At 54.7% G+C, this 25,203-nt stretch overlaps 2 protein-coding genes across 2 annotated transcripts; both read left to right on the top strand.

Moving 5' to 3' along the window:
- The first annotated feature begins 288 nt into the window (after positions 1–288).
- Positions 289–10,051, top strand: POU2AF2 (POU class 2 homeobox associating factor 2). The gene is made up of 5 exons (XM_054176003.1): positions 289–298; positions 2,943–3,142; positions 7,850–7,892; positions 8,648–8,946; positions 9,650–10,051. Exons 1-5 carry the CDS (start codon positions 289–291, stop codon positions 10,049–10,051), a joined length of 954 nt encoding a protein of 317 aa, XP_054031978.1.
- A 6,223-nt stretch (positions 10,052–16,274) lies between these two features.
- POU2AF3 (POU class 2 homeobox associating factor 3) lies at positions 16,275–22,107 on the top strand (the record flags this gene model as incomplete). The annotated part of the gene is made up of 4 exons (XM_054176002.1): positions 16,275–16,544; positions 18,958–19,024; positions 20,942–21,168; positions 21,958–22,107. Coding segments are annotated over 4 exons (714 nt in total), but the record flags the coding sequence as incomplete, so codon positions are not given.
- Positions 22,108–25,203: the final 3,096 nt, after the last annotated feature.

Raw genomic sequence — 25,203 nt, 5'->3', positions numbered from 1 at the left:
TTTCCCTCCAGCTCTGACAGGAAAGAAGCTCTTGGGGAATGATCTACACTGACCATGCAAATGGGAGCCAGAGACCAGAGCAAGAGATTTGCATTTAAACAAATCCCAAACAAGGGATCATGGAAATGCCACTGAGTTGTAGAAAATGCTTTTCTGCCAGGCTCAGCTGGAACTTCACCAGAGGAGTATGAGCACTGACTTCACTCTGCTCTGGGAAGCTCATGCCAGACAAGCCTTCTGCAAAGCCCTGCAGGACCTGAGAGCTGGGACTTGTCACCAGTGACCACGATGGAAACAGGTGAGTCTCAGCAGCTTGGCTTTTCACAAGCACTAAGAGGCATCTGCATGGCAAGAGCAGGGGAAGAACAAACTGTGCCAGCCTTGGGCTCACAGTTTCTCTCAAGAGAAATACAAATCAGAGGCAGGAATTGTGTCAAAGTCTCCACGAGGCATCTCCAGTGCCTCAGGGACTCGACAGCATCTGGATAGGCTGAACTTCTGTTCCTTCAGAAAGCAGCAGTTCTCCAAGAGACATCAAAAGGATGTCAAAAAAAAAGGAAGAGGAGGGAAATTTGCTCAGAAATAATAGAAACTTGGGCCTCAGAGAAGGTTCTCTCCCCCCTAGTGCTGCCAACAGCAAAGTTAGGTGGAGTTTGAATAGCTCAGCCTTGGCTTCTCCACTGAAAGCACCAAGTTCAGTTCTGTGAGGCTGGGCTGCCACGTTGAAAAGCAAGGTTAGAGGACACAGCCATTGCATTTCTTACTCTGAAGGGTTTGAATTCCTCTAAAGGAGCTCTCATGCAATGGTGTTTCTGTTCCTGCCTCTCTCACCTGCTCTGCCCACAGCTTTGGAGTTCCAGCTACACATGCACGCTGAGTACTTGTGCTTCCAACTGCACTCAGTAAAAAGAGCCCTGAAAAGGCTGTAGAAGAGGGAGCTTGCTTTCTTGGGGCCGTGAAAAGGTGGCACAGAGATTCCTCTCAGCTGCAAGAATGGGTTTTCATTTCTGGCTGTGTCCTGGCTTGCCCACAGATACTCACTGGTCACAGTGCACCCCTGGCATTCACTTCTGTTTTGGTGTTTAGAGAAAGAATGACTCCTATCATGGCCTTGAAAGGGAAGCACCTGGGCTACACAGGCTGATAGAATGCTTTGGGTTGGAATCATAGACTCATAGAACTGTCAGGGTTGGAAAGGACCTCAAGGATCATCCAGTTGCAACCCCCCTGCCGTGGGCAGGGACACCACAGCAGGTTGCTCAGAGCCACATCCAGCCTGGCCTTCAACACCTCCAGGGATGAGGCTTCTACCACCTCCCTGTGCCAGTCTCTCACCACCCTCATCTTAAGCTTTCTGGGACTCTGCCTCTTGCAATCTGCCTGCCTTGTGCCCAGCCTTGGTTGAAGTCTCTCTGGTTAGTACTCAACCACCAAAGCCAAGCTGCAGTTGCCCCAAACCTGCAATTTCCATGGCCCTGGCCCAAGAGGAAACATTTGCGCTAATCCCAAGCCAGCACTGAGGTTCTGTGTTGTTTCAACTCTCTGCTCTTCCCTTTCTGAGCTCCCCATGTGTGTGTGTGTGCACCTGGGGACACAGTCTGAGGAGGATGAAAGTGATAAGTGGAGCCGAGTGACACATCCTGGAAAGCAGAAGGGCAGAATGATAAATCACAGATTTAGAGATCAAACACATCAGCTGTGGAGTGGCTGTTTGTGTTCCCTCAGGAGGATATGGCTGTGTGTTTTCCAAGGGATTAGCTTCAAAGAGAAGTTTTTCCCTGGAAGACCCCAATAAAAGCCCATGTGGGCATGTTTCTCTGGCTCCACAGGTGTGAGCTCTCTGTGCAGGCACAGCTTGCCAGCCAGGATAAAAGAGCCGTCCTGGACATTGTACCTTGGTACCTCTCTCCCCTCCCTCCTGCCAAAACGCCTGCACACAAGGGCAGACCTCACAAAGCTTTACCCAGGCAGGGCAGGAGAGCAGATGCCTTGCACCTAGAGTCACACAAAGCCTACAGACAGGCTGCCTGTGCTGCAGGCAGAGCAAGGAAACGGAGCCAGGCTTGCCATCAGCCTCTTGGCTGAGACACCGCCTTGGTGCCTTCCTCCATCACCCAGGAGGGCACCTCTCTGTGCTTGATGGAGAAACAAAGCAGACTTGAGCAGTCAGCTCCTTGTCTTCTGCTGAGGTCTGCACTCTGATTCACATCACTGTTCAGAGGAGCCTCTCCAACTGTCTGGGGTTTTTCCACCTTTGCTGCACTGAGATCAAAGCTCACAGAGCGATGTGCTGAAAGCCAGCACCTCCAGAAGGGCAAGAAGGGGCTAAGCCACAGCACCTCTGCTGAAAGCAACAGAGGTTGTGTGGGGAAATCCAGTTTTGCTGACACAGAAGGGAAGTGTTGGGTCCTCCAGAGCTCTGCTTGGGAAACAAAAGCCAAGCTCCATCCAACCATATCTGCCTTTTTCACAAGGGCTTGTGAGTGACAGAATGAGAGGGAATGGATTGAAGCTTGAGGAGGGTAGCTGTAGACAAGCAAGGAATTCTTGCCAGTGAGGGTGGGGAGACACTGGCACAGGTTGCCCAGGGAGGCTGTGGATGCTCCCTGCCTGGGGACCAGGTTGGATGAGGCCTTGAGCAAGCTGGGTTGGTGTGGCATGTCCCTGGCCATGGCAGGGGGTTGGATCTGGATGTTCTTTAAGGCCCTCCCAACCCAATCTATTCTCTGGATCTGGCACAGAGGGAGCTGCATGGAAACCACAGAGCAGTGGATAGTAAAATAGAGGGTAGGATACCTCTGTCTTTGTCCTCTACAAATGAGCAGCCCTTGCTGTGGGGCTCCTAAAGGCTGACCTTGTATTACTCATTAGCAGTCTTCCACACTGGTGGTGTCCAGGGGTCATCCATTTGCTTGTTACAGAAATCCTGCTTTTTATTGCAGAAAGTGAGGCATTTGCTGCTTCTGTAGCAACCTCTTCTGGCTGCTCACTGCTTTCACCAACCATTTCTAATGCTCATTTCATCCCCTCAGTGCCTGCAGACTTTGGCAAGCGTGTGTACCAGGGAGTGAGAGTGAAGCACACGGTCAAGGACCTGCTGGCTGAGAAACGATCCAGGCAGAGCAGTGGCTCCTGCTGCAGCGTAAGTCCCTTCCTCCCCAGCTCTTGGGTCTCTAAAGCAGAGAAGTCCTGGCCTGTAAACCTGAGCAGGGCAGGCTGAGACTGGAGATTAGGAAGCAATTCATTCCAGTGAGGGTGGGGAGACTCTGGCACAGGCTGCCCAGGGAGGCTGTGGATGTCCCCTCCCTGGAGGGGTTCAAGGCCAGGTTGGATGAGGCCTTGAGCAGCCTGGGCAAAGACATCTTCCACTACACCATGGCAGGGTGGTTGGAACTGCATGATGCTTAAAGTCCCTTCCAACCCAAACCACTCTGTGATGAGGCAGGGCCAGAGGAGGGCCATGAAAATGATCAAGGGGTTGGAGCACCTCCACTACAAGGACAGGCTGAGGGAGCTGGGGGTGTTCAGCCTGGAGATGAGAAGGCTCCAGGAGACCTTAGAGCTTCCTTCCAGTACCTGAAAAGGGCTACAGGAAGGATGGAGAAAGACTCTTCACAAAGGCCTGCAGGGATAGGATGAGGGGAAATGGCTACACACTAGAGCAGAGCAGATTTAGAGTGGATGTGAGGAGCAAGTTCTGCACCGTGAGGGTAGTGGAGCACTGGAACAGGTTGCCCAGGGAGGTGGTTAGGGTCCCATCCCTGGAGATACTCAAAGGAAGGCTCAACAGGGCTCTGGGCAGCCTGACCTAGTGGAGGATGTCCCTGCTGAGTGCAGAGGGGGTTGGACTGGCTGCCCTTTGGAGGTCCCTTCCAGCCCAGCCCATTCTGTGTTGTATGATTCTGTGGCTGTGCTTCACCTGTGCCCTTTCTGGAGGCGGCAGCTTCAACGGCTGAGCTCAAAAGCCCTCAGGACCTGTAAAGCCTTTGCTGCTTGCTTTATGGCCCTTTGCTTTGTATTCCAGAGCTTTGCAGTTGCCTGTCTATCTCATGCAAAATCAGCACTGTTGCTAATTCCCCTCTGAGAGATGGAAAATCATTGTGCAGGGCAAACATCCTTGTTTGCTCGGATGATGAAAAGCACAGCTGTAAGGGCAGCTCTGTTTAGCTGACACAATGCAACCCAGAATCAAAGCAAACAGGAGAGAGCAGAACACCCCTTTGGATAGCCATGGTGCAGAGTAATTCAGCTGCATCTTTTGTTCCAACCTCATCTCTGCTCCAGGAATCACTAAGCCTTTCTTGTGCGTGCAAGGGGAGGTCTGTGGAGGAGGAAAGGTCCTTGCTGATCAGGGGTGAGCTGCTGGGCTGTTCAGTGAGGCAGCAGAACAGCAACAATCTGATGACAGACAGTGCCCTGACAGGAAGCCAGTGTGTGCTGGGATGAAAACCACACCATTTGGGCTTCCCACCAACTGCAGGGCAGAGAGGCTTGGTCCTGGGCTGCAGAAAGGGTCTGGCTTTTTCCCTTTGGCTCATCCATAGGCATGAATCAGCAGTTACTGTCTGCAGCAGGAAAGGATTGACCTTTTTTCCTCAGATGGGGAAAAGTGGTAGGTACACAGAAGCAGCACAAAGCCCAGCAGCACTCAGAGGCCAGGGGCAGATGCTTCAGCAAACTTTGCTGTCAAGCAACCCAGTGAGGTGCCCTGCCCAGACTAAGCTTGGCTTTCATTACTGATTTTTGTTACTTCAGCTGCTGTGATACAGATGGAACCCAGGGAGGAGAAACACCAAAGCCAAAGTGTTCTGGAGCCCTTATTACAAGAAGGATCTGGAGGTGCTGGAAGGTGTCCAGAGAAGGGCCACGAGGATGAGCAGAGGGCTGGAGCTGCTCTGCTGTGAGGACAGAGAGAGAGTTGGGGTTGTGCAGTCTGGAGAAGAGAAGGCTCCAAGGAGACCTAATTGTGGCCTTCCAGGATCTGCAGGGTGCTACAAGAAAGCTGGGGAGGGACTTTTGAGGGTGTCAGGGAGGGATAGGACTGGGGGGGATGGAGCAAAACTAGAAATGGGGAGATTCAGATTGGATGTGAGGAAGAAGTTGTTCCCCATGAGGGTGGTGAGAGCCTGGCACAGGTTGCCCAGGGAGGTGGTGGAAGCCTCATCCCTGGAGGTGTTTGCAGCCAGGCTGGAGGTGGCTGTGAGCAACCTGCTGTGGTGTGAGGTGTCCCTGGCCATAGCAAGGGGGATTGGAACTTGATGATCCTTGAGGTCCCTTCCAACCCTATGTTTCTATAGTCAGAGGGCAGCACAGAGCCTCACTGCAGGGCCAGGTCATTATTTTGACCTGGATCCTTGCCTTTAGCCCCCAAGGCAGCCTCATTGGTGAGCACTCCTGTGTTACAGAGGCAATAGAGCAACACAGCTCTCTGGAGTACCTCCCTCCCAGTATCTCTGCCCAGTCATGTGCAAGGCAGGCCAAGCTTTTCAGCAGCTGAATCTGCTGTGGGCTCAAGTGATGCTAACCAGACACACTGATGTGTTGCAGAAGGTCCAGCTACCCAAGGCCCACAGCACTGACAGGAAGTAGTGCAGGGAGGAAATGAATTAATTAGTTTAAATTAAGCCATGCCCATCATCCCCTGTTATGAAACCAGGAGCCAAGAGAAATCATGGAATAGTTTTGGCTGGAAAAGGCTTCTAAGATCATCCACTCCAAGCAGCAACCCAACACCACCACAGCCATCAAACCCTGTCCCCAAGTGCCATGGCCACAGGTTTCCTAAACCCCTCTCCAGGGACAATGACTCCACCACCTCCCTGGGCAGCCTGTGCCAGCCCCTGACCACTCTTGCAGCAAAGAAATCTTTCCTCATCTCCAGCCTAACCCTCCCCTGGCACAATTGCAGGCTATGTCCTCTCCTTCTATCACCTAATGCAGGCTTCTGCAAGTATGCAGGGGCCTGCCATGGCAAAGGGCAAAGAAGGGCTGATGTAGAGGCTCCTGCAATGGCATTCAGGCAGGTAAAGCCCTTGCAGCTAATGCCAGCTCTGTGGTTGTCCATCACAGCTGAGTCCAAGGGGGGCTGCAGCCTGTGACAGAGAGTTTCAGTGGCTGCTGAAGAATCAATGAACTTCAGATGCACTGAGAATTCTGAATGCTCCACACTAGAGGCTGGAAACTGCCCAGAGACCTTCCTGTCCTACTAGCAAAGCTTCCCAGCTCTCATCACTGCAGCCCTTTGACCTGCAGGCAGCATCTGTGCTACCTGCAGCTCCTACCTCAGCCTTCCCCTCAAATACAGGATACAGCATTAGACTGCATCCCAGTGGGGTGCTTAGATTGGGCCCTAAATGCCAGTGCAAAGGTCTGCACCATTACTGCCAAAGAGCCTCCTCCTCAGTGAGTGCAGACAGAAGCTGGCTGCAAGACATGATGGCCACGGGCAGGCAGTGGGCAAGAGCCCTGAAGCAGCAGGAGGCATTACTAAAATGGATGAGAGGAGTGTCTGCTGAGCCCAGACTTGCATGTGCAGGCTTCAGATCTGCAGGGCAGTGTGCCCTGATCCTCACTGAGCTCTGAGGCTGAAAAGGGCCCAGATGGAGACAGGTGCAAGCCCCAGCCTGACCCTGCAGTGTGAATGCTCTCACCTGCCCACGAGCCAAAGGGCTCCTTCCTGACACCTCCTGTCACTCCTGCAGCCTCTGTGACTGGTGTGGGCTCATTTTCATGCTGGAGCAGGGAGCAGCTGCAAACCTCCCCCAGCAGCAAAAGGAAGTCCCAGCCCTGGCAAATTTAATTCAAATCTAAAACCTCTAAATTTGGTTGCTTGCTATGGCAGGAACCTCCTGTTTGCACAATGCAAACTGGAAATAGCATGGCACCATCCCTGGCCAGGGCAGGAGGGGCTGCAGCCACGGGCACTGCATTTCTGCTCTAGGGCTTTGGAGGGCTGGAGGCAGAACTTAATGAGGCTCCCATGCCTGAGCTCTGCCCCAGAGGAGAAGATGCCTTTGCCACGCTGCTTTGTAAGGAATTAGCCACCATCAGCACCAGGGTCACTCAGAGCCAGTTCTCCCTCACCTAGAGGCCAAGGGAAGGTTATTGCTATGAGCATTGCTGAAGCACCCAAGCAGGAGCCAGACACAACTGCCAGCTGGTTCTGCTAGGACAGGGCAGCTAAGGTGGCTTTGTGCAGGGAGACACAGCACAGGAGAAGTAGGCTAGAGCAGGGACAGTGCAAGATCTGCCTGTTTTGACCAGCTGAGGGCTTAGATGCCAGCTTCTTGAGCCCTATTTTGTGCCACCAGCAGAATGGTTGCTCAGCACTATGGCTGCATTAAGGTTCCCTGCAGTACAGGAGTCAGAAGCCAGGTCTCTTGATCTTCCTGCTGCTACCAGCTCTACACAAGACCTTGGCCTACATCTGCCAGCACCTGAGAGGCATCAGTCATGAGATCTTATAGTCAAGATCTTCATACTGATAGTACCAAGGCTCAAATAGTGCATCTGAGTTATACCAACACAGATTCATGGATGGTTTGGGCTGGAATGGACCTTAAAGACCATCCAGATCCAACCCTCCTGCCATGGGCAGGGACACCTCCCACCAGCCCAGCTTGCACAAGGCCTCATCCAGCCTGGCCCTGAACAGCTTCAGGGAGGGGACATCCCCAGCCTCCCTGGGCAGCCTGTGCCAGGGTCTCCCCACCCTCACTTTGAAGAGTTTCTTCCTAATCTCCACTCTACACCTGCCCTCCTCAAGCTGCAATCCATCTTCCCAAACCACTTGCTCAGAGAGCTGTCTTGCATGGGAGAGACCTTTGTAACATATCTTCATCTTTTGCAGGGCAACACCAGCACACCACAGCCACCTTTTGTCCAAGTGCCAGGTGAGGTTTTCCTCCATTGATAAATACCTTCCATGCAGCTTGGCCACTTAACACTGCCCCTGTCTCTCCTTCTCCAAGTGAGCAAAGGAACACTAGGGCAGGACCACCCCTCAAAAAAAAAAGCCCCAGGAGGAAAGTAATTGAAAGAGTCAAAGCAGGAACAATGCAATAAGAGAAAGACTCCTGGTGCCTGGTATGATAGTCCCAAAGAGGGGAAAGAGAGGAAATTAAAGCAGTTCCCACCTCTTTTGATAGGCATTGAATCCTCTCTTTTCCCTCTTCATCTTGCAGTTTCCCAGGGAGCTGAAGAGCAAAAGCACAAAGCCAGAAGCTGTTCTGTACCTTGAGCCCTTGGGCACAGAGTGGGGAATAAGTCCAGGCCAGTGGCAGATGGTTTTTGAGCTGTAGCCCCATCCTCCTCTTCTTCCTCCTCCTCCTCCTCAAGGGTGGTAGCAGAGCAAAGAAGCAGCAAAGGCCACCAAAACTAACCTCAGTTTCCCTGGCCTCATACTTGCAGCTTCCCAGAACACATTTGGTTTGCTGCAGAGGGAGGCCCTCAGATGGAGCAGGGCAGTCTGGGGTGCTAAAAGCACTTGGCCTGACACACCTGTTTCAAACCAGGATTGATTCCTGCCCTGGCTGATGCTAGAGACAAAACAGGCTCTGCCCTGCACCTGCAGAGGTTCTGTAGCTCCCCAGGTGCTGCTGTCCTGATTTCCACTTAGCCAACTCTTTGTTTTTTCTGCCTACCCCAGGCTCACCTCCCGTGGCTGGCTACTATGGCATCAGGAGATCCTTCACAGCTGAGTTGGATTTCTCCAACACAAAGCAATTTGTCAGTGATGTCTACTCGTCCCCTCTAGGCTCCAAGACCTTCTCATGTGATTCCTCAGCCTCTCAGGGTTACTCAGCACTCCTGGACCCGTATCTCAGCGACCCCTATGGGGACTACCGTGCAGCTCCCCTCACAGCTGGTACCAGCTCCTTCTTCAGCCCTTCTTCTGTGCCCCCTCTCCTGCCATCCTTCCCCAATGACACAGCGCACTTCCTACTCGTGAGTGAGCCTACACTTCTGTCCCCCAATGAAAGAGGACCCAACCCAGAGCTGGGGGGGAGCCAGGGGCACTCCTATGGCAGAGATGTGGCTATTGCAGGATGCAGCCACAGAGGAGCACACAGCAGCCAGGGCAAGGCTGAGGAGGAATGTTTTTCCTCTTTGCTGCCACCCTCCCTTTAATTGTCCCTTAGGAGATCAGCTCCTGAATGAACAACCTTCCCAGCTCCCCAGCACAACTACTCCACTAAGCTACTTCTATTTCTAGCAACATCCTTTGCCAGCTCCAGGCTGCTGCCTATGCCCATCCCTGCCGCTGCCCAGGAGCCAGCTCCATTCACATCCCCAGGGCAGAGCTCCTGGGGCCTGTAGGGCTGGGGCTGGTCAGTCTCCCCAGGAGCCTCTTGCAGGCCTTCACCCCTACTGACAGCATGGAGGTTTCCTTTCAACAGTTTTAACACCAAATACTGCTCCAGAGCAACAGAAGTCCCTGAGTGTGCCATGCTCTGGTTGATTAGATAGGGCTGGTTGATGGGTTGGACTCCATGGCCTTGGAGGTCTCCTCTAAGCAGGCTGGTTCTGTGAGTCAGCCAGGCTCTGGGGCTAGCTTGGTTTGCTGAGGCCATGGATGCACCATTGCCTCCAGGACAAGCTTTTATTCTCAAGTGTCTTTCTTGCCTTTCCCCCCCCCTCTTCCATGCAGAGAGAGCCCTGGGAGCAGGCCTCACCAGACAGCCTCAGCCAGTCGGACAGTGCCTGCCCAGACCCCCTGCAAGCGCTGCCTGCCAGTGCCAGCTGCCTCTCCTCACACGACCCCGGAGCTGTTTCCCCATACCGAAGTTCAGGCTGGACCCAAGCCATTCCTGGAGCCCAGCCTTACCCTCTGCATCCTCTGGAAGACGTCCACTACTCCCCCAGCTACTCTGCCACCTCACCCTACTCCTTCTCACCGTTCATGACTGTGGCAAGTGAGCTTACCTCCAGGATGAGCCACCTCTCACCGGAGCAGGCACCAGAGACACCACCCTTTCATGACACCTCTGCTTGGGCAAAAGAGGATGGGAGTCCCACCTGGGGGGCTTATGAAGCCAGGAGAACTTACTGAGGAAAGGAGAAGCTGGTCATTATTGAAGCAAACTAATTACTTGCCTGCCTTTCCCCCCCTAAAGCTGCTCCATCGAGCAGGGGATGCTCACAACATGCAATGCTTTATGCTGTGTGTAGAAATACAATCACTTGGATGTAGCACATTCAGCTCCTGCTGGTGCCTTCTAGTGCTTTGTGAAAGTCACTGCTCACAGCCCCAGCGGGCTGCAAGTAAAATACCCAGCCCTAAAAGCAGCTGCACTCTGGAGGCCTTTCCTACAAACAAGGATCTCAGGTGCTTCTTTTCATAGCTTCACAGAATGGTTTGGGTTGGAAGGGAGCTTAAAGATCATCCAGTTCCAACCCCCCCTGCCATGGGCAGGGACACCTCCCACCAGCCCAGCTTGCTCAAGGCCTCATCCAGCCTGGCCTTGAACACCTCCCAGGGAGGGAGCATCCACAGCCTCCCTGGGCAGCCTCTTCCCGTGTCTCCCCACCCTCACTGTCAAGAATTTCTTTCTCTGATGATTCCAGCGTCCCTCTTGCCCCGAATTAAACAGAGAGCTGTTCTCCCTCTTACCTACAGATCAACACAAGCGATGTGCCCCAAAGCCTTGTGCCAGCGGGCATGAGGCAGCCCCTTGCCAAGAGGCATCCCCCCGGGGCTGGAGGTGGGAGCAAGGCTGCAGTCCCAGTGCCAGGCTGGAGCCCGCGGCCACTAGAGGGCGCTCTGCACACACGAACCCGCCCAGCGCTGCCCGCAGCCTTCCTGGGTGCCGCCAGTGCCACCTGCTGCGCTCTTGCCCCCCTTGCCCAGCTCAGTCCCCAGCCTGCCACCCGCAGCAGCCTGGCTGGGGAGGAACAGGAGCTTTCCAGGAGCTGAGAGTGTGCAGTGATGAGATGCTCCAAGGCCCTTCCTTCCTCAAAACCTGGGGCACTTGGAGCCTCCTCAGCATCCATCAGGGGTCACAAGTGGCACTGGGGGTCACAGGACCAGGCCCAGAGCATTGCTTCGTGTCATGCTGCCTGCGAGCACCTCTCTGCAGGGGAAGATGAGGACAGAGCCCTACAGCTGCAGACAGGCCTCTAAGCAGCACTACAGGAGCTGCCAAGAGGGCCAGGCCAGCCCTCCACACAAAGCCCTTCCTCCTGCAGACACCACCGAGCACCAGCCCTGGCACCCCTCAGCCTGAAGCCCAGCAAGGTCCCTGCACCTCAGTGCACACACAGCAACTGCACAAGCCCCTTGCCCAGCCCACACCTGGCAGGCAACACCTCCCTGGCTCTTCAGGCACCTGCAGACCACCCAGAATGTGTTCTGGCATCAGCACAGGGAAGGGGAGATCCCAGCAGCTGTCCCAAAAGGGAAGGCTCCATACAGTCTGCCCTGATAACCTCTCACCCTGACCCTTCACAGCACACCTGAGCAGCAGCTGCAAGAGCCAGAGCACCACAGCCCTGGTGCAATATGCCTGGCAGAGCCCATTTGTGCCTAAAGCAGCTTGGCACAGCTGCCACTTCTACCTCATGGACTCTGCAGCTCACTGCAGCATCAGGAACTGGCCCCACAGCAGCCTGGGAGCCATCCCAGGGGCACTGCTGTAAGTTAGGCTTGGGAGGGCTAAGGAAAGCTCAGCCCAGGGAAAGAGCCAGCTGGCAGAGCTGCTCTGCATGTGATCTAAGTGCAGGGAGAGCTGAGCCTGGCTGCCTCCTCATTTGGTGCATGGGCACTAAAGGTAGGTGCAGAGGAACCCTGGGTAGCACTCACTCACTCACTCAGTCTGTTCCCCTGACTTGGGCCACAGCAAGGCAAGGAGCCTCAGAGCATCTCAGGGGGTGTGCAGGTCTCCTTGCCCCATACTCAGCCCCTGTGCTCCCAAACCTGAGGCCTGCATGAGCCCTCAGCCTGCTTCCACACCAGAAACAACAGCACCACCAGGCTGCCTAGCTGCTGGCTGACACAGGGGCAGAGCAGCCACCATCCATCTCAGCTGTGCCTTCTGCAAGGGCCTTGAGTGGGCAGGGACATGGGGTTGGGCTGCCTGCACTGCTGTCAGACTCTGGGGCAGAGGCAGGGACAGACATTTCTGAGCTGCCTTGGCAGTGTTTGGCCCTCTCTGACATTCTGCTCTTGACTAAGGCAGGCTCTGTGTGAGCCTGGGCAGGGTCTGTGGGAGCACCCTGGGCACAGGTGGTTCATGTTTCCTTAAGGCACACACAGAGCTCAGGCAGGACTGGAGCTGAGCAGCCCTGCATGCTCTGCTCTCTGGGCTCTGCTTACAGAGGTAAACATTACCCCAGGAGTGCCAACTCCCCAGCACAGCACCCACAGCCTCCCTGGGCTCTGCCCACCCACCCACCACCCATGCTTCAGCTTGAAGAAGCTGACCATAAAGGCTTTAGGTCCCAAACCATTTAGCATGGACCAGCCTGTGGTCCTCCCCTGTGCCCTCCCTTCTGCAAGACCCCTGCACAGCACTCTCCTTTTTGTGCTGTATCACAGGTGTGAGGAGAGGGCTTCTCCCCAGGGGAGGGCCAGTGGGAAGCATCCCTCAGAGCTGCCCTGAGCAAGGCTTGGCCTACCAGGAGCTGCAGGGACACGTTTCAGCTCAGGGGATGACATTGCCACTGTGACCACTCTCCACAGAAGTCAAATCTATTCCTTTAGCTTAAAGGGAAAAAGGAGGGGGGTGAAATCCAGCTGCAACAATAGCTCAGCCTGAACTGCTGGTAGATTATTAACAGCCTGGCCTGCTCTCTGCCTCAGCCAGCTCCTCCTGGGGCATGGCAGAGACTGTGGAGACCACGGAGAAGCTTAACTGTAACCTCCAAAAACCATCCCAGCTACGTCACTGGGGTGACAAAGGGTTATCCAAACCCCTCTGTCATCCTGCCACATGCTGGAGCCCCACAGCACTCAGGGCAGGCCAGCACTGAAGCACTTAAGACAGAGGCAAACCTGTGAAGCAAGGGCAAACAGCCTGAAATAGGGGGAAAATGCAAATAAACTCCAAAATGAGCCCAGAATCTGGGCAGAGGGAAGGGAAAGCTGTGGAAGGAGTGGGGTGCAGGTAGCTACAGCTACCCTGGGTGTCCAGGGCAGCCTCTTCCCTTCCACCACGCCCCCACGCTGCCAGCTGGGCCCCAAAACCTTAGCATTTAGCCTTAAAACGTGGCCAAAAGGTGCAAAAAGCAGCTGAGCCCTCGGCAGAGCCTTCTCAGCAGGTAGCAAATGAAACATGAGAGGGCTGGAGCCCAGCCTGCGCATCTGGGGGGAAAACACTGAGCTGATTCGAAGGCATCTGCTTCATTCGGGGGAAGGATGGCTAAAACCCTGCAAACGCCCCAAAAAGCAGGGGGTGGGGGGGGTGGCCCCACCGGATCCTCTTCCCCCAGAACCTCTGCTAGATGGGGATGTGCTCAGCTCCACCAAAAGATAGCCCATTTTGTGGAGCCTTTGAATATTCAAATTGAAAGTATCGCGCAATCATTGATTGTCAAATCATTGGTTTCTAGAGGTTTTAAATACTTGGCATTAGGAGAGTAAAACTCAAACTTATACCCGTGGGGATAAAACCTTAATATTGCCGGCATCCACCTGCCACTGCCGCCGGGGGCGAGCGGCTCCCCTTCACCCCCAAACCTGAAGCCTGCCTCCTCTTGCCCCCTTTCGAGCTGCTCCGCGGCCGGGGCCGGGGCCGGGGCCAGCACTGCCGCCGCAGCGGGCAGCCGAAGAGGTGCTGCCGGCTCCCGCTCAGCATGTCCGGTAAGCCCCCCCTGCGCCCCGCTCCCCTCCCGCCCCCGCCGCCCCGATCCGGGGCTGTTTCGGGGGTTGCCGGGGTCATTTCGCGAGGGAGGCAATCTCGCCTGCCAAAGCCAGGAGGAAGCGGGGAGGGCGGGGAGGAGGCGAGGAGGAGGCGAGGGAACGGCTGCTGCCTGCCAAGTGCCAGCCCCGGCGCCGCTGCCGCCGCTGCGGGACCTCCGCGGGTCGCGGCGCAGCGGAGCTCAAGGAGCTGGGGCGCAGCGGCCGGCGGGGGGAGCCGGGGCGCAGCGGCACCCGCCCGGCACCCGCCCGGCACGGCACGGCACGGCACGGCACGGCGCTGCCGGCCCTGCGGCACCCCGGCGCTCCCCAGCCCCTGCGCCTCGCTGGGCGCCGCGGCTCCCTCCCGACACGGTCTGCCCTTGCCACGCTGCTCTTGAGCCTCGGCTTGCCCTGACCGCCCTGCTCCCCGACCCCACGTCCACCCTGACCCCAAGGCTTCCCCTTGGCACCCTGCTCCTAATTCGCAGCCCACCAGAGTGCCTGACTCCCAGCCCAGCCTGACCATCCTGCTCCTCGATCTTAGCTTCACCACCCTGCACCTTCCACCCACCCCCTGGCCCTGGCAGCCCTGCTCTGGATGTTTCATCTGCACACAGACTGAGGGTGCTTAGAGGAGCAGAATCCTTGGGGCACAGTGATCTGCCTTGGAGCTGGGGGCTGCCAGCCAGCCCCATGGTTATAGATGCATCCCTACCTCACCTGCTAGCTTGTCTCTTAAGTCACTCCTAGTGTGGCCCCTTGCTCAGTCCAGCCCCCTGAGCACATTCACAGATTGCAGCAGGTTGGAAGGGATCCCCAAAGGCCATCTTGCCCAAACCCCCTGCAGGGAGGTCTCCAGAGAAGGAGACTCCAACTAGACCAAAGCACAAAGCCAAACCTGCAGAAGGGGCTGCTAGGTCAGGGTCTTAGCTGGCTAAAGGTGTTACTAAACTCAACCCTTCCCTCCTGTCATTTCCTTTGTCTTTGTTTTGCTAAGTAACCCCCAAAACATAAAAATATGACCTTAAACATTCCCAGATGCTGAGAGCTAAATCCCCTGAAGGCAAACCCAGCTCAGCCTTCCTGCAGGGACCTGTGTGCCTGCCACAGCTTGCCCTCAAGCAGAGCACCGAGGGGGCAGACAGGAGGCTGAGGATGCTCTGTAGCCATCAGCAACAGGGAGAGGTTCTAGCAGAAAAGGACAATGCCTGCAGCCTGGAATTTGCTGGATATGCAGAGGGAACCTGCAGGTCCAGCACTGTCCCCTTGCTGCAGGCAGCAGCCAGAGGAGAGGGAACCTGCAGGTCCAGCACTGTCCCCATGCTGCAGGCAGCAACCAGAGGAGAGGGAACCTGCAGGTCCAGCACTGTCCCCTTGCTGCAGGCAGCAGCCAGAGGAGAGGGAACCTGCAGGTCCAGCACTGTCCCCTTGCTGCAGGCAGCAGCCAGAGGAGAGGGAACCTGCAGGTCCAGCACTGTCCCCATGCTGCAGGCAGCAGCCAGAGGAGAGGGAACCTGCAGGTCCAGCACTGTCCCCCTTGCTGCAGGCAGCAGCCAGAGGAGAGGGAACCTGCAGGTCCAGCACTGTCCCCTTGCTGCAGGCAGCAGCCAGAGGAGAGGGAACCTGCAGGTCCAGCACTGTCCCCCTTGCTGCAGGCAGCAGCCAGAGGAGAGGGAACCTGCAGGTCCAGCACTGTCCCCTTGCTGCAGGCAGCAGCCAGAGGAAAGGGAGCCTGCAACCAGCTGCCTGTGCTGGGGAGCAGCTGACTGCAGGATGAGATGGCACTGGTGGCTGTAGGATCTGCTGCTGGATAAAAATATCAGCAGGAAGTTAGAAGAGAAGCAGAACTGCCAGGGGCTCTGAGTATTTTACCATGAGCACAGCAATTTCTTCAGAGGAGGTAAATTCTTTACCATTTCCTGTACTAAAAATGCTTCAGCAGGTAGCAGCCTGGCTGCTGATTGCTTTGGGGTGGATTAAAGACTTCCTAACTGCTTGTTTGATATTAAAAGGCAGTGGTGCAGAATGAAGGAAACAGAGAGAGGGAGGGAGGGAGAGAGAGAGATCATCTGCACACTGCAAGAAGTGATGAATGGAAGGAGTCCTTTTATTTGTGCTTGGTGGAGCTCTCTGAATCTCTGCCCAGACACTTCCATTGTTCCATTCCTCATCTTCCTCTGCCAGCTGAAGTGCTTCCCACAGTTACTTGTGGGTCCCAAGTGTGGCAAATATGAGAGGAATGTAAATAAATTCAACAGCAGCAGCAGGTGGGAGCTTGGCAGTAGGACACCTGGAGGGTGGGGGAGGGGGGGATGGAGAAGGAGATAAAAGACAATAAAACATTTCTGATTATGAAACACAACCAGCACCAAGTGCTCCACAAGCTTGGATGGCAGGAGTCAAAGAGTACAGATGGTTTAACAAGTGAGCTGCCTGAAAACCTGCAGGGTTTGCTCTGAGGGTTTCCCACCTTAGGAAACCTTCTCCCCACCAATTCCTTTCAGGAAAGCCCAAGGTGTATCAAGGTGTTAGAGTCAAGATCACAGTGAAGGAGCTGCTGCAGCAGAGAAGAGCAAGGCAAGCAGCAACCAGTGCAGCAGTAAGTAAAACTCTCTTGGTGTCTGTTTTGTCTCTTCTCTCTTCATCCTTTTCTTTCTCCTTGATCTCTGGGCCCAGGAGACTGTCAGAGTCCAAGTGTAGCAGGCTGGTCAGGATGGAGAAGGTTCAGCCAGGGTAGCTGCAGCAGTGATCTAAACAGGGGATGGGCAGAGCCATTAGTGCAGGGAAAAAGCAGAGCTGGTTGTCCAGGAATGCGACTCACTCTGGGAGGAGAAGCCCAGGTGGACAAATTTCAGTCCAACTCACAGGTTCACAGGATGTTAGGGGCTAGAAGAGACCTCTGGAGGTCTCCCACTCCAACCCCCTGCCAGAGCAGGAGCATAGAATCCAGCACAGGTCACAGAGGAACACATCCAGGTGGGTCCTGAAAGTCTCCAGAGAAGAAGACTCCACAACCTCTCTGGGGAGTGTGTTCCAGGGCTCTGTGAGCCTCACAGTGAAGTTCCTTCTCATGCTGGGGTGGAACCTCCTGTGCTGGAGTTTATATCCATTGTCCTATCCCAGGGTGCAAGTGAGCAGAGCCTGTCCCCTCCCTCCTGACCCCCTCAGCCCTCAGATTAAATCCCCTCTCAGTCTTCCACAGTTACCATAGCAGCTGCCTCCCATTCAGGAGTGGCCTGCCCGGGATGAAGCATGCACCACACTGTTGTACAGCATCAAGTGAGGCATATGTCCAGGGCATGCCTTCAGCTCAGCCTGTGCAGCTTTGAGGAGCCACCAGTGCCAAGCTCTGCCACACTACAGCTCCCTTAACCTCCCCCTTTCCCCCAAGTCTCAGCCCTCCAGGAAGCTGCTTTCAGCCACCCTTACCGCTGGAGGCTTTCTCTTCTCCAGTTGGATCAGGCAGAAAATGAGGGCAGGAAGGGGACCATGGCTCCAGCAGCTCCCAGGCAGTGGAGAGGGTTTGGGGATGTGGGACTCAGCAACAGCCCCAGACTTCAGCTAGCAGAAAGGAAAGGGAAAAAAGGTATGGGGAAAGACCCTTAAGCAGGGCTCCATCCTGCTCCATCAGGGCTCCTTAGCACCAGATTCAGCTGTGCCTGACTGAATTTAGGTCTCCAACTTTTCCAGTGCCACCTGGGCAGCAACTAGCCCCAACCCTTCTAAAGGAGGGGACAGAGATCTCTGTGTACACACACACACTCTCACTCTTGCAGTCTTTGTAGGAGCCCTCTAGCTCAGGCCACTCCAGGGATTTGCATACAGAGGTTGGTAAATCATCACTGCTTCCTGGTTCATGACATTGCAGCTCTGGATGCTTTTCAGATCTCATCTCCCACCTCCTGTGCCTCCTTGCAGCTGATTGCACAAAAAGCTGCTCAGCCTAGGAAGTGCAGGAGGAGAGGCCTGGGTGAACTGTGTGTGTGCAGCTGCTGGGCTTTGGGAGTGCTGCTCCTCCCCGCCAGCCCTCCCGGGAGCAGCCTCTTCATCACAGGCAGGTGGCACAGGGCTGCATGCAACTGGTTGCTGCTTGTTTTGCTCACACAAAAGTGAGAGGTGGCAGTGCAGGAGGTTACCTTTGTGATCTGCAGTAGGTACACGTTGTCCTGGAGAGGCTCCAAAGGTTAGGGCCAGCAGGATAAGCTGAACCTGAAAGCTTCTGCTGCTGGTGGAATGGCTCTGTCTGCCTTCTCCCACGTCTGCAGCCAAAGACAAGAGCAACCCTGCAGGCAACTCCAGCCCAGAATAGCCACTAATTAATTAATTAAATGCAGGGGGATGTGCTAGGAAGTTGTTGCTAGGGAAATGAGCCACTGAGTCGAGAGCATCTTTGCATGAAGGCAATGCAGGGCAAGTCTCTGTGAATGAAAGCAGGGTTTGTGCTTGCAGAGTGAAAACCTGATCCCAAAGGAGAAGCATCCAAAGTCCAGTTGGGGTGGACTTCTCCCCTCCAGCTGGTCAGCTTCCTAGAACAGACTGATCTGCTGCTTCAACTTGCAGCATCCCCTGGGGAATGGCACTCTCTGGTTTTGCAGAGGCTGTGGGTACCAGTGCCAAAGCTGCCTCTCAAATGACATCCAACACCAAGCATGGCAACCCAGCCTGATGCCCAGCCATGGGCAGTTGTCTTCAGTCCTGTTGGGAGAGTTACCACTACAAATCTTAGTTAGTCTCCATCATATTTATCCCCTACAAATTCTTTGGGATCCCTCCACTGTGGTGTTCATGATCCCAGACGTTAGCACCTGTTAGTTTCAGAGGCAAACCTCTGACTTAAGAGCAGTAGTGCAGGGGGAAGAGCACTCCAGCAAGGTGCTGCATCAAAGGCTTTACCCCAGGTTGATGTTGTGCTCCTCCAGTGTCCTTACAGGCTCAGGGAGCAATCGTGTTGTGCATCTTAATCTCATCCCCTAAGTGCTGGGGAAGTCTTCCATCTCCCAGGCGTGAGGTAAATAAGAGTTAGGCAACCAGGCTGAAGCAAAATCCTGACTTACCTCAGCGTGCTGCAAGAGGTCAAACTGCCTCTACAGCTCCTTTTCTCTTCCCTTGTCTCTGGTCAGGTTTCTTGGGGCGGCAGCAGCGGCAGCAACATCCAGTTTTCAGAGTCTGTGTCTCCTCCTCACCCAGGTGGGTACAAAGCCTATCCACATCGCCCCTCTCCCACCCTCCTTCCCAGTTTCTTTTCCCCGCAGCCCAGCGTCTCCCCAGCGCTCGGCTGAGGCAGGCGCTGCCAGAGAGCCGCAGTGCAGCCAATCAGCACCTGAAAGGAGCCCATGAAATGCAGATGAGGCTGCCGTGAGGCCAGCAGGGTACAAATCACCCCGCTCACCAGCCTGCTCTTACTTCTGCAGTTCGGGTTTCCCCCCTCAGCAAGGAGGAAGATTCCCCTCGGGAAGGAACGCTCATTCCCTAAGGACTAACGCTGCTGGTGGCACCGTCTCCAGGCTGCAGCCTCTGGGTCGCACCGGAGCTAGAGGCTCAGGTGGCCCTGGGGCACTTTGCTGAGCTCTGTCCTTGCTCTCCTTGCAGCATCCATAGGGGTGAGAGGAGCATCAGGTTTTCAGCGAGACAAAGTTTTTCCCCTCCTGTCTGTAGAAAGGGGAAAGAGTGAGGGAAGAGTTCACAGAGCCTTCAGTTGTTCTGCAGCCAAAGCAGAGAGACCTGAAAGGTTGGGCAGGTGTGAATATATATACATTGCCTGGACAAGGAAACCAGTAACTCATCAATATTTGGGAATCAATTTGCTTGTGTTAACACAGACAGGTGAGACACAGCACAAGTTCTGCAGGCTGGGAACTCTCCATCTGGTTATGGATTTTGGGTGCTTCTGACTTCCTCCCCAGGTCCAGCCAAACACTGCCAGCTTCAACCTGCAAACACATGGCTCTGACTCTGCCTCCAGAGCTGCCCCACTGCCTCCTGCAGAGCTGCCCCACTGCCTCCTCCAGAGCTGCCCCATTGCCTTTAGACCTGTCCCACTGCCTCCAGAGCTGCCCCACTGCCTTTAGACCTGTCCCACTGCCTCCAGAGCTGCCCCATTGCCTTTAGACCTGTCCCACTGCCTCCAGAGCTGCCCCATTGCCTTTAGACCTGTCCCACTGCCTCCAGAGCTGCCCCACTGCCTTTAGACCTGTCCCACTGCCTCCAGAGCTGCCCCATTGCCTTTAGACCTGTCCCACTGCCTCCAGAGCTGCCCCACTGCCTTTAGACCTGTCCCACTGCCTCCAGAGCTGCCCCATTGCCTTTAGACCCGTCCCACTGCCTCCAGAGCTGCCCCATTGCCTTTAGACCTGTCCCACTGCCTCCAGAGCTGCCCCACTGCCTTTAGACCTGTCCCACTGCCTCCAGAGCTGCCCCACTGCCTCCTCCAGACCTGTCTCATTGCCTCCAGACCTGTCCCACTCCACCTGCACAAGGCTTTTCTTTTAGCCATAATTGAACAGAGCATGAAAAAATAACCATTCTGCTAAGTCAGTCCTGCTGGGAGCTTTCATGCCCCAGCAAGCAAGCTGCAGCAGTGAGAGCTTTCTAGGAACTTGCCCTTCCACAAGTGCCACCATGTGGATGTGATGCCAAGTTAGCAGGGACTGCCTTCATTCTCTCTGCTCAAAGCTTTGCCTCCTGGATGGCTGTTTGGAGAAGAGCAGAGCAAATGATTCTCCTGTCCTGCTCCTTTTCCAGCAGATGTAGCTGCCCTGCATCTGGAGCCTGGGTGAGGCAAAGCTGTTAAGCATTAAGCACTGCATGGGAAGCTCCTGGGCCTGTAGGCAGTTGGCATTTGAAGGGAAGGCAGGGAATCAAGAGTCTGAGGGAGTTTCCAGGTGGATTCCTGTCCAGAAGGGGACCAGAAGGGTTTCTAGCAGTATTTCAAGAGCTGTGGAGCTTTCCAGGGAGGCTAAAATCCCTCACGTTGTGTCCATGCTACTGAGCAGCCTTCTCCTGCTGTCTGCTGCCCTAGGAAGTTCCCACTGAGCTTGAAGGGTCTTTGTCCTTGCCTAAATCCACAGGGCTACTAAACCCTCTCTGGTTTACCTTCTCTCCTAGCACCTTTTGATGCAGAACCCATCTCCTCTGTTCCCACCTACTGCCCATCATGGCAGTTTTCCAGTTGCCTCTCCTGTGAGGAAAGCCCCAGCTATCTGGAGCAGCTGCTGGATTCCTGTCTGCAGACAGAAGCACCTCTAGACCCAGCCTCCAATGCTTGCCAGACAGCCTCACACTACACCTCAGATGCCTTCCAGCCAGTCCCACTCTGCTTTAACCAGGGCCTGGTAAGTTTGTCCCCCCAGGGGAGCAGCACTCAGAGGGAAGGTGGGGAAGGGAATCACATCCAGGGGCAGAACAGCAGTGAAATGGTTTGGAAACGTGGCAGCTTTTGGGGGGCAGGCTGCTTGTGTGGACTCCTACATGGATTTCCATCAGGAGCAAGGGACAAGGAGGCCCAGCCACCTCCAGAGAGAGGCTGTAGGATAGGGAATGTTCCCCTCTGCAGGTCCTGCAGGTGTTCTGCAAAGAGTAGCCCAGCTCCCGCTAGTGGACCTCTAACTTGCAGAGAAGGTTCCTGTGAATGAATGTCACAGAAATTACCCTTTGGGGTTAGGCCTGAAAGGGCCAAAAGTTCTCCTGGAGCAGGCAGACCCTGCTGAGGAAGGCAGTGGCACGTTGGAGTGAAAGCCTTCGAGCGAAGAGCAAAGCTCTCCTAAGTCAGAGCGTGGCCGAGCTCTGCCCCTCCTCTTGTCATCATTTTGCTGCTGAATCACGGCTCTCTTTCAGTTGTGGTCCCTTCCAGCCTGCCATTCTGTGGTCCTGGCTGCCGTCCACCTTTCCCCAAACGCCTCCCTGAAACCTCCTGCTTTGTTTTGTCTTCTCTCCCCCCGCAGGCTGCCGGCTGCCCCAGCTCAGCCGACCTGCCCAGCCCGCTGAGCCACGGCTGCTCCCCTCCTCAGCTCTCTCCTTTCACTCCGCCACCCCACAGCTCAGCCTCTGCTCTCGACACCAAGACCTATGGCTACCCTGCAGAGGAGTGGTCCTGCCATCCCCCCTCCCCATACCCCACCTCTGCCTGCTGCTGCACAGCCTGTGGCTCCCAGCATGTGGACGGCAGGGCCCCGCAGTACTTCTGCCCCAGCACAGACTGCATGGACTACCTCCCACCCCTGGCTGATGACTTCTTCAGGAGGGATAGGACCTGTGACATCTGCTATAGCTAGTGGGGGCTGTGGTTTTACACATCCACTCTATCCAAATCAGATTAATTGCCCATGAACTATGCAAAGCTGCCCTGCCTAGCACAATCCACTCAGTCCTTCACTACTCACACCTCTTCTACACGATGCTGTCACTACATTAGCCCTGTCCTGTATGATCAGAGCTTATCTTGGGGCTGTTTGGGGGGGTGGAGGGGGTTTGGTAGGGAGGGTTGTGGGGGGGTTTTGATGTTTTTCTTACCAAAGAGATGTTTTAAGCCAGCTCTTTTTGATACAAATAAATACTTTGGTATGCAAGCTGAAGCCTGCTCATTCCTCATGTGACAGTCAGACACTGGGGTGGGTTATCCAGGGAGGTGGTGGAGTTGACCATCTCTGGAGATGGTCAAGAAATGTGTGGCCATGGCACCTGGGGACATGGTTTGATGGCCATGGTGGTGTTGGGTTGAGGGTTGGACTGGATGATCTTGGAGGGCTTCTCCAGCCCAAACAATTCTGTGATATCAGTTTGAAAGTCTTCTGCTCTCTTTTAAGCACAAGATCTAAATGGAGATGGCACAGCTCTTGCTTGCTAATTCCCACTGTCCCAAGGCCTGAGTAGCTCTCTCTGTGGGGTACACAAACCTGTAGCCTTGAGGATGATGATGAAAAGGGAGGTCCTTGGCAGGGGATTCCCCCAAGCCTTTCCTACTCCCCCTTTCCCTCAGCTTCCTAGCAGAGGAATTCCATGATTCTATGTCAGTGCTTTTCTCTTGCTGCTAATGACCCAGGATCCTGGCCCTGAGCCTCTCAGCAGCAGCCCACACAAGGAACAGTTCCTGAGCAGCATGGAAGGTCTCACTTACCCTTTCCAGCAGATAAAAAGTCTGTACCTATAGAATCATAGAATCATTTGGCTTGGAAAAAGACCTTCAAGGTCCTCAAGTCCACCCAGTAGCCAACTCCCCCAATTCTAGTGCTCAGCACCCAGCACACGACCTAAACCACCCCAAAACCCCCTGTGCAGTACCCCACTCTGGGATGGGTCACAGCTTCTTAGCTGCTGCTCAGGCTGCTGTCATGATAGTCCCTAATGGTTCTTGCAGAGAAACAAACCTGCTGCTTGCCATTCGAGCTCAGGGCTCAGCCCATGGCTCCTGTGCCAGAAGGGGCCCTCAGGCACACACAGAGCTTCAAACCAAACTCCTTTGGCTGCTGCTCAACGCCAGCTCCCCGGGCAAGGCAGAGCTGCAGCGAGAGGCTGATGCAGCTGGGCAGCCCTTTGTCAAGTTTGGTCTGCTGAGATCAGGTTTTCTGCATAATCAGCTGAACAGGAGCTAAACATTTGTTGGTTGGTTGTTATCAGAGCTGAGGATTCCCTGGGCTTTGCATAAACCCAGACCCTCCTGTGATTGTGTCTCACCTCCTTTTAACAGCCCTTGCTGAGGCAGGCTGCCAAGCCACCAGTTTCTCGGCTGAGCAGCCAGACTGGAAAGGAAAAGAATCTCTCCCACAATAAATCCACCACAAGCAAGCAAACAACAACCAAAAACTAGCTACAGCTGGGAGGAGAAATCCATCATGTAACTAGCAGTGCACTCACCTCCTCCTCCAGACACTGCTGCAGTTCAGTGCGAAGCTTTCCGCTCCCCAGAGATGAAATTGCTCAGATGGCCAAGGAGGCAGCAAAGGTATCTGATGGTAGTAGAGAGGTTTCCTTCCTTCTACCAAAACCCCCCAGCCAGTATTTCCTCACCTGGTGAAGTCTGTGAGGAACTCAGTGTGACATTTTGTTACTGAGACATGGGGAGAAATGTTTATATCAAGCCAGTTACTTCAACCTTCCATTCCCACCTCCAGCTGAAACCAGAGCTGTGACCCCCAGTGCAACCCCCAGAGATGTTCTTACACAGCAAGAGGCAGTGAAAAGGGTGAGTGGCATTCAGCCAGGAGAGCACTGAGCAATGTGGAATTGTTTGGGTTGGAAAAGGCCTCCAAGATCACCCAGTCCAACCATCAACCCACCACCACCACAGCCACCAAACCATGGCCCCAGGTGCCATGCTCACAGGTTGCTTGAACACCTCCAGGCATGGGGACTCCACCACCACCCTGGGCAGCCTGTGCCAATCCCTGACCACTCTGGCAGCAAAGAAACCTTTCCTCATCTCCAGCCTAACCCTCCCCTGGCACAGTTTCAGGCCATTTCCTCTCCTCCTATCACCAGGTCTCTGCAGGTATGCAGGTGCCTGCTATGGCAAAGCTGGGCTAAGGTAGAGGCTTTTGCAAGGCATCTATAGAATCATTACCTTATAGGATGGCAGAACCATTAAAGTTGAAGAAGACCCTGGAAGACCTTCAATCTCAACTGTAACCCAACTACCAAGACCACTAAACTATACCCTGGAGTGCCTGCTCTCAGCACGGAGCTTCCACACTTGCAGGTGGCTGAGGTGCTGAGATGGGAGCATGCTCTGTGCCCTTACAGCCAGCAGATACTTAACAGCTGCTGGCCTCCCACTGCATGGGAGCAGCTGCTCTGGCACCCTCAGCAACTGCAGTGCTGGCATTGGGTTATTTCCACTCAAATGTTTCCCTGCCCTGTGCTCTCTGGACTCTCACAGCTTCCATTAACAAGCAGTGCTGCCCTCCACCCTTTGCAGCCTCTTCTTGGGTCTCTTCTGGTTGTTTTGCAACCTCCCATGCCAGGGACTGGAAATGGATCTCAGGCAGCTCCACATCAATAGCTCCAGGTGGCACAGCCAGTGCAAGTAAAAGCTTGCTGGCTGTTGACACAATGATGTCTTGTTGACACAAGAAAGAAAGGGGGGAAAAAACCCCAACAACCAAAAAAAAGGCCAGAGGAGGACTGTTGAAAGGTGGATTGTACATTGTCTGGCTATGAAGAGCACATTTTTTCCTCCTTCCACCTCCCTTCCCACCCACACCCCCCTCCCAAAAAAACCACAGGAGGGGTTAAAGGAAAGTACCTTGGGTCACATCTCCAAGAGCTGGCACAGCACTACTGAAACACTGGCATCTCATCTGCCCCTGCCAGGTGAAGCTCTGCCAGCCTATAGAAACACAAAGCCCAGGATCATCTCAGTCTTGAATGGCAAC

The sequence above is a fragment of the Dryobates pubescens genome, chromosome 34, assembly GCF_014839835.1.
Source record: "Dryobates pubescens isolate bDryPub1 chromosome 34, bDryPub1.pri, whole genome shotgun sequence".
NCBI lineage: Eukaryota > Metazoa > Chordata > Aves > Piciformes > Picidae > Dryobates > Dryobates pubescens.
The sequence above is the reverse complement of the archived record's forward strand: the minus strand, read 5'-3'. Positions and strand labels throughout refer to the sequence as shown.

Bases quoted from the DNA above. Each gene is read 5' to 3' on its own strand.
- POU2AF2 (XM_054176003.1), top strand. The intron at 3,143-7,849 runs GTAAGTCCCTTC...CATCTTTTGCAG, and splicing joins GCAGTGGCTCCTGCTGCAGC to GGCAACACCAGCACACCACA. The intron at 7,893-8,647 runs GTGAGGTTTTCC...TGCCTACCCCAG, and splicing joins ACCTTTTGTCCAAGTGCCAG to GCTCACCTCCCGTGGCTGGC.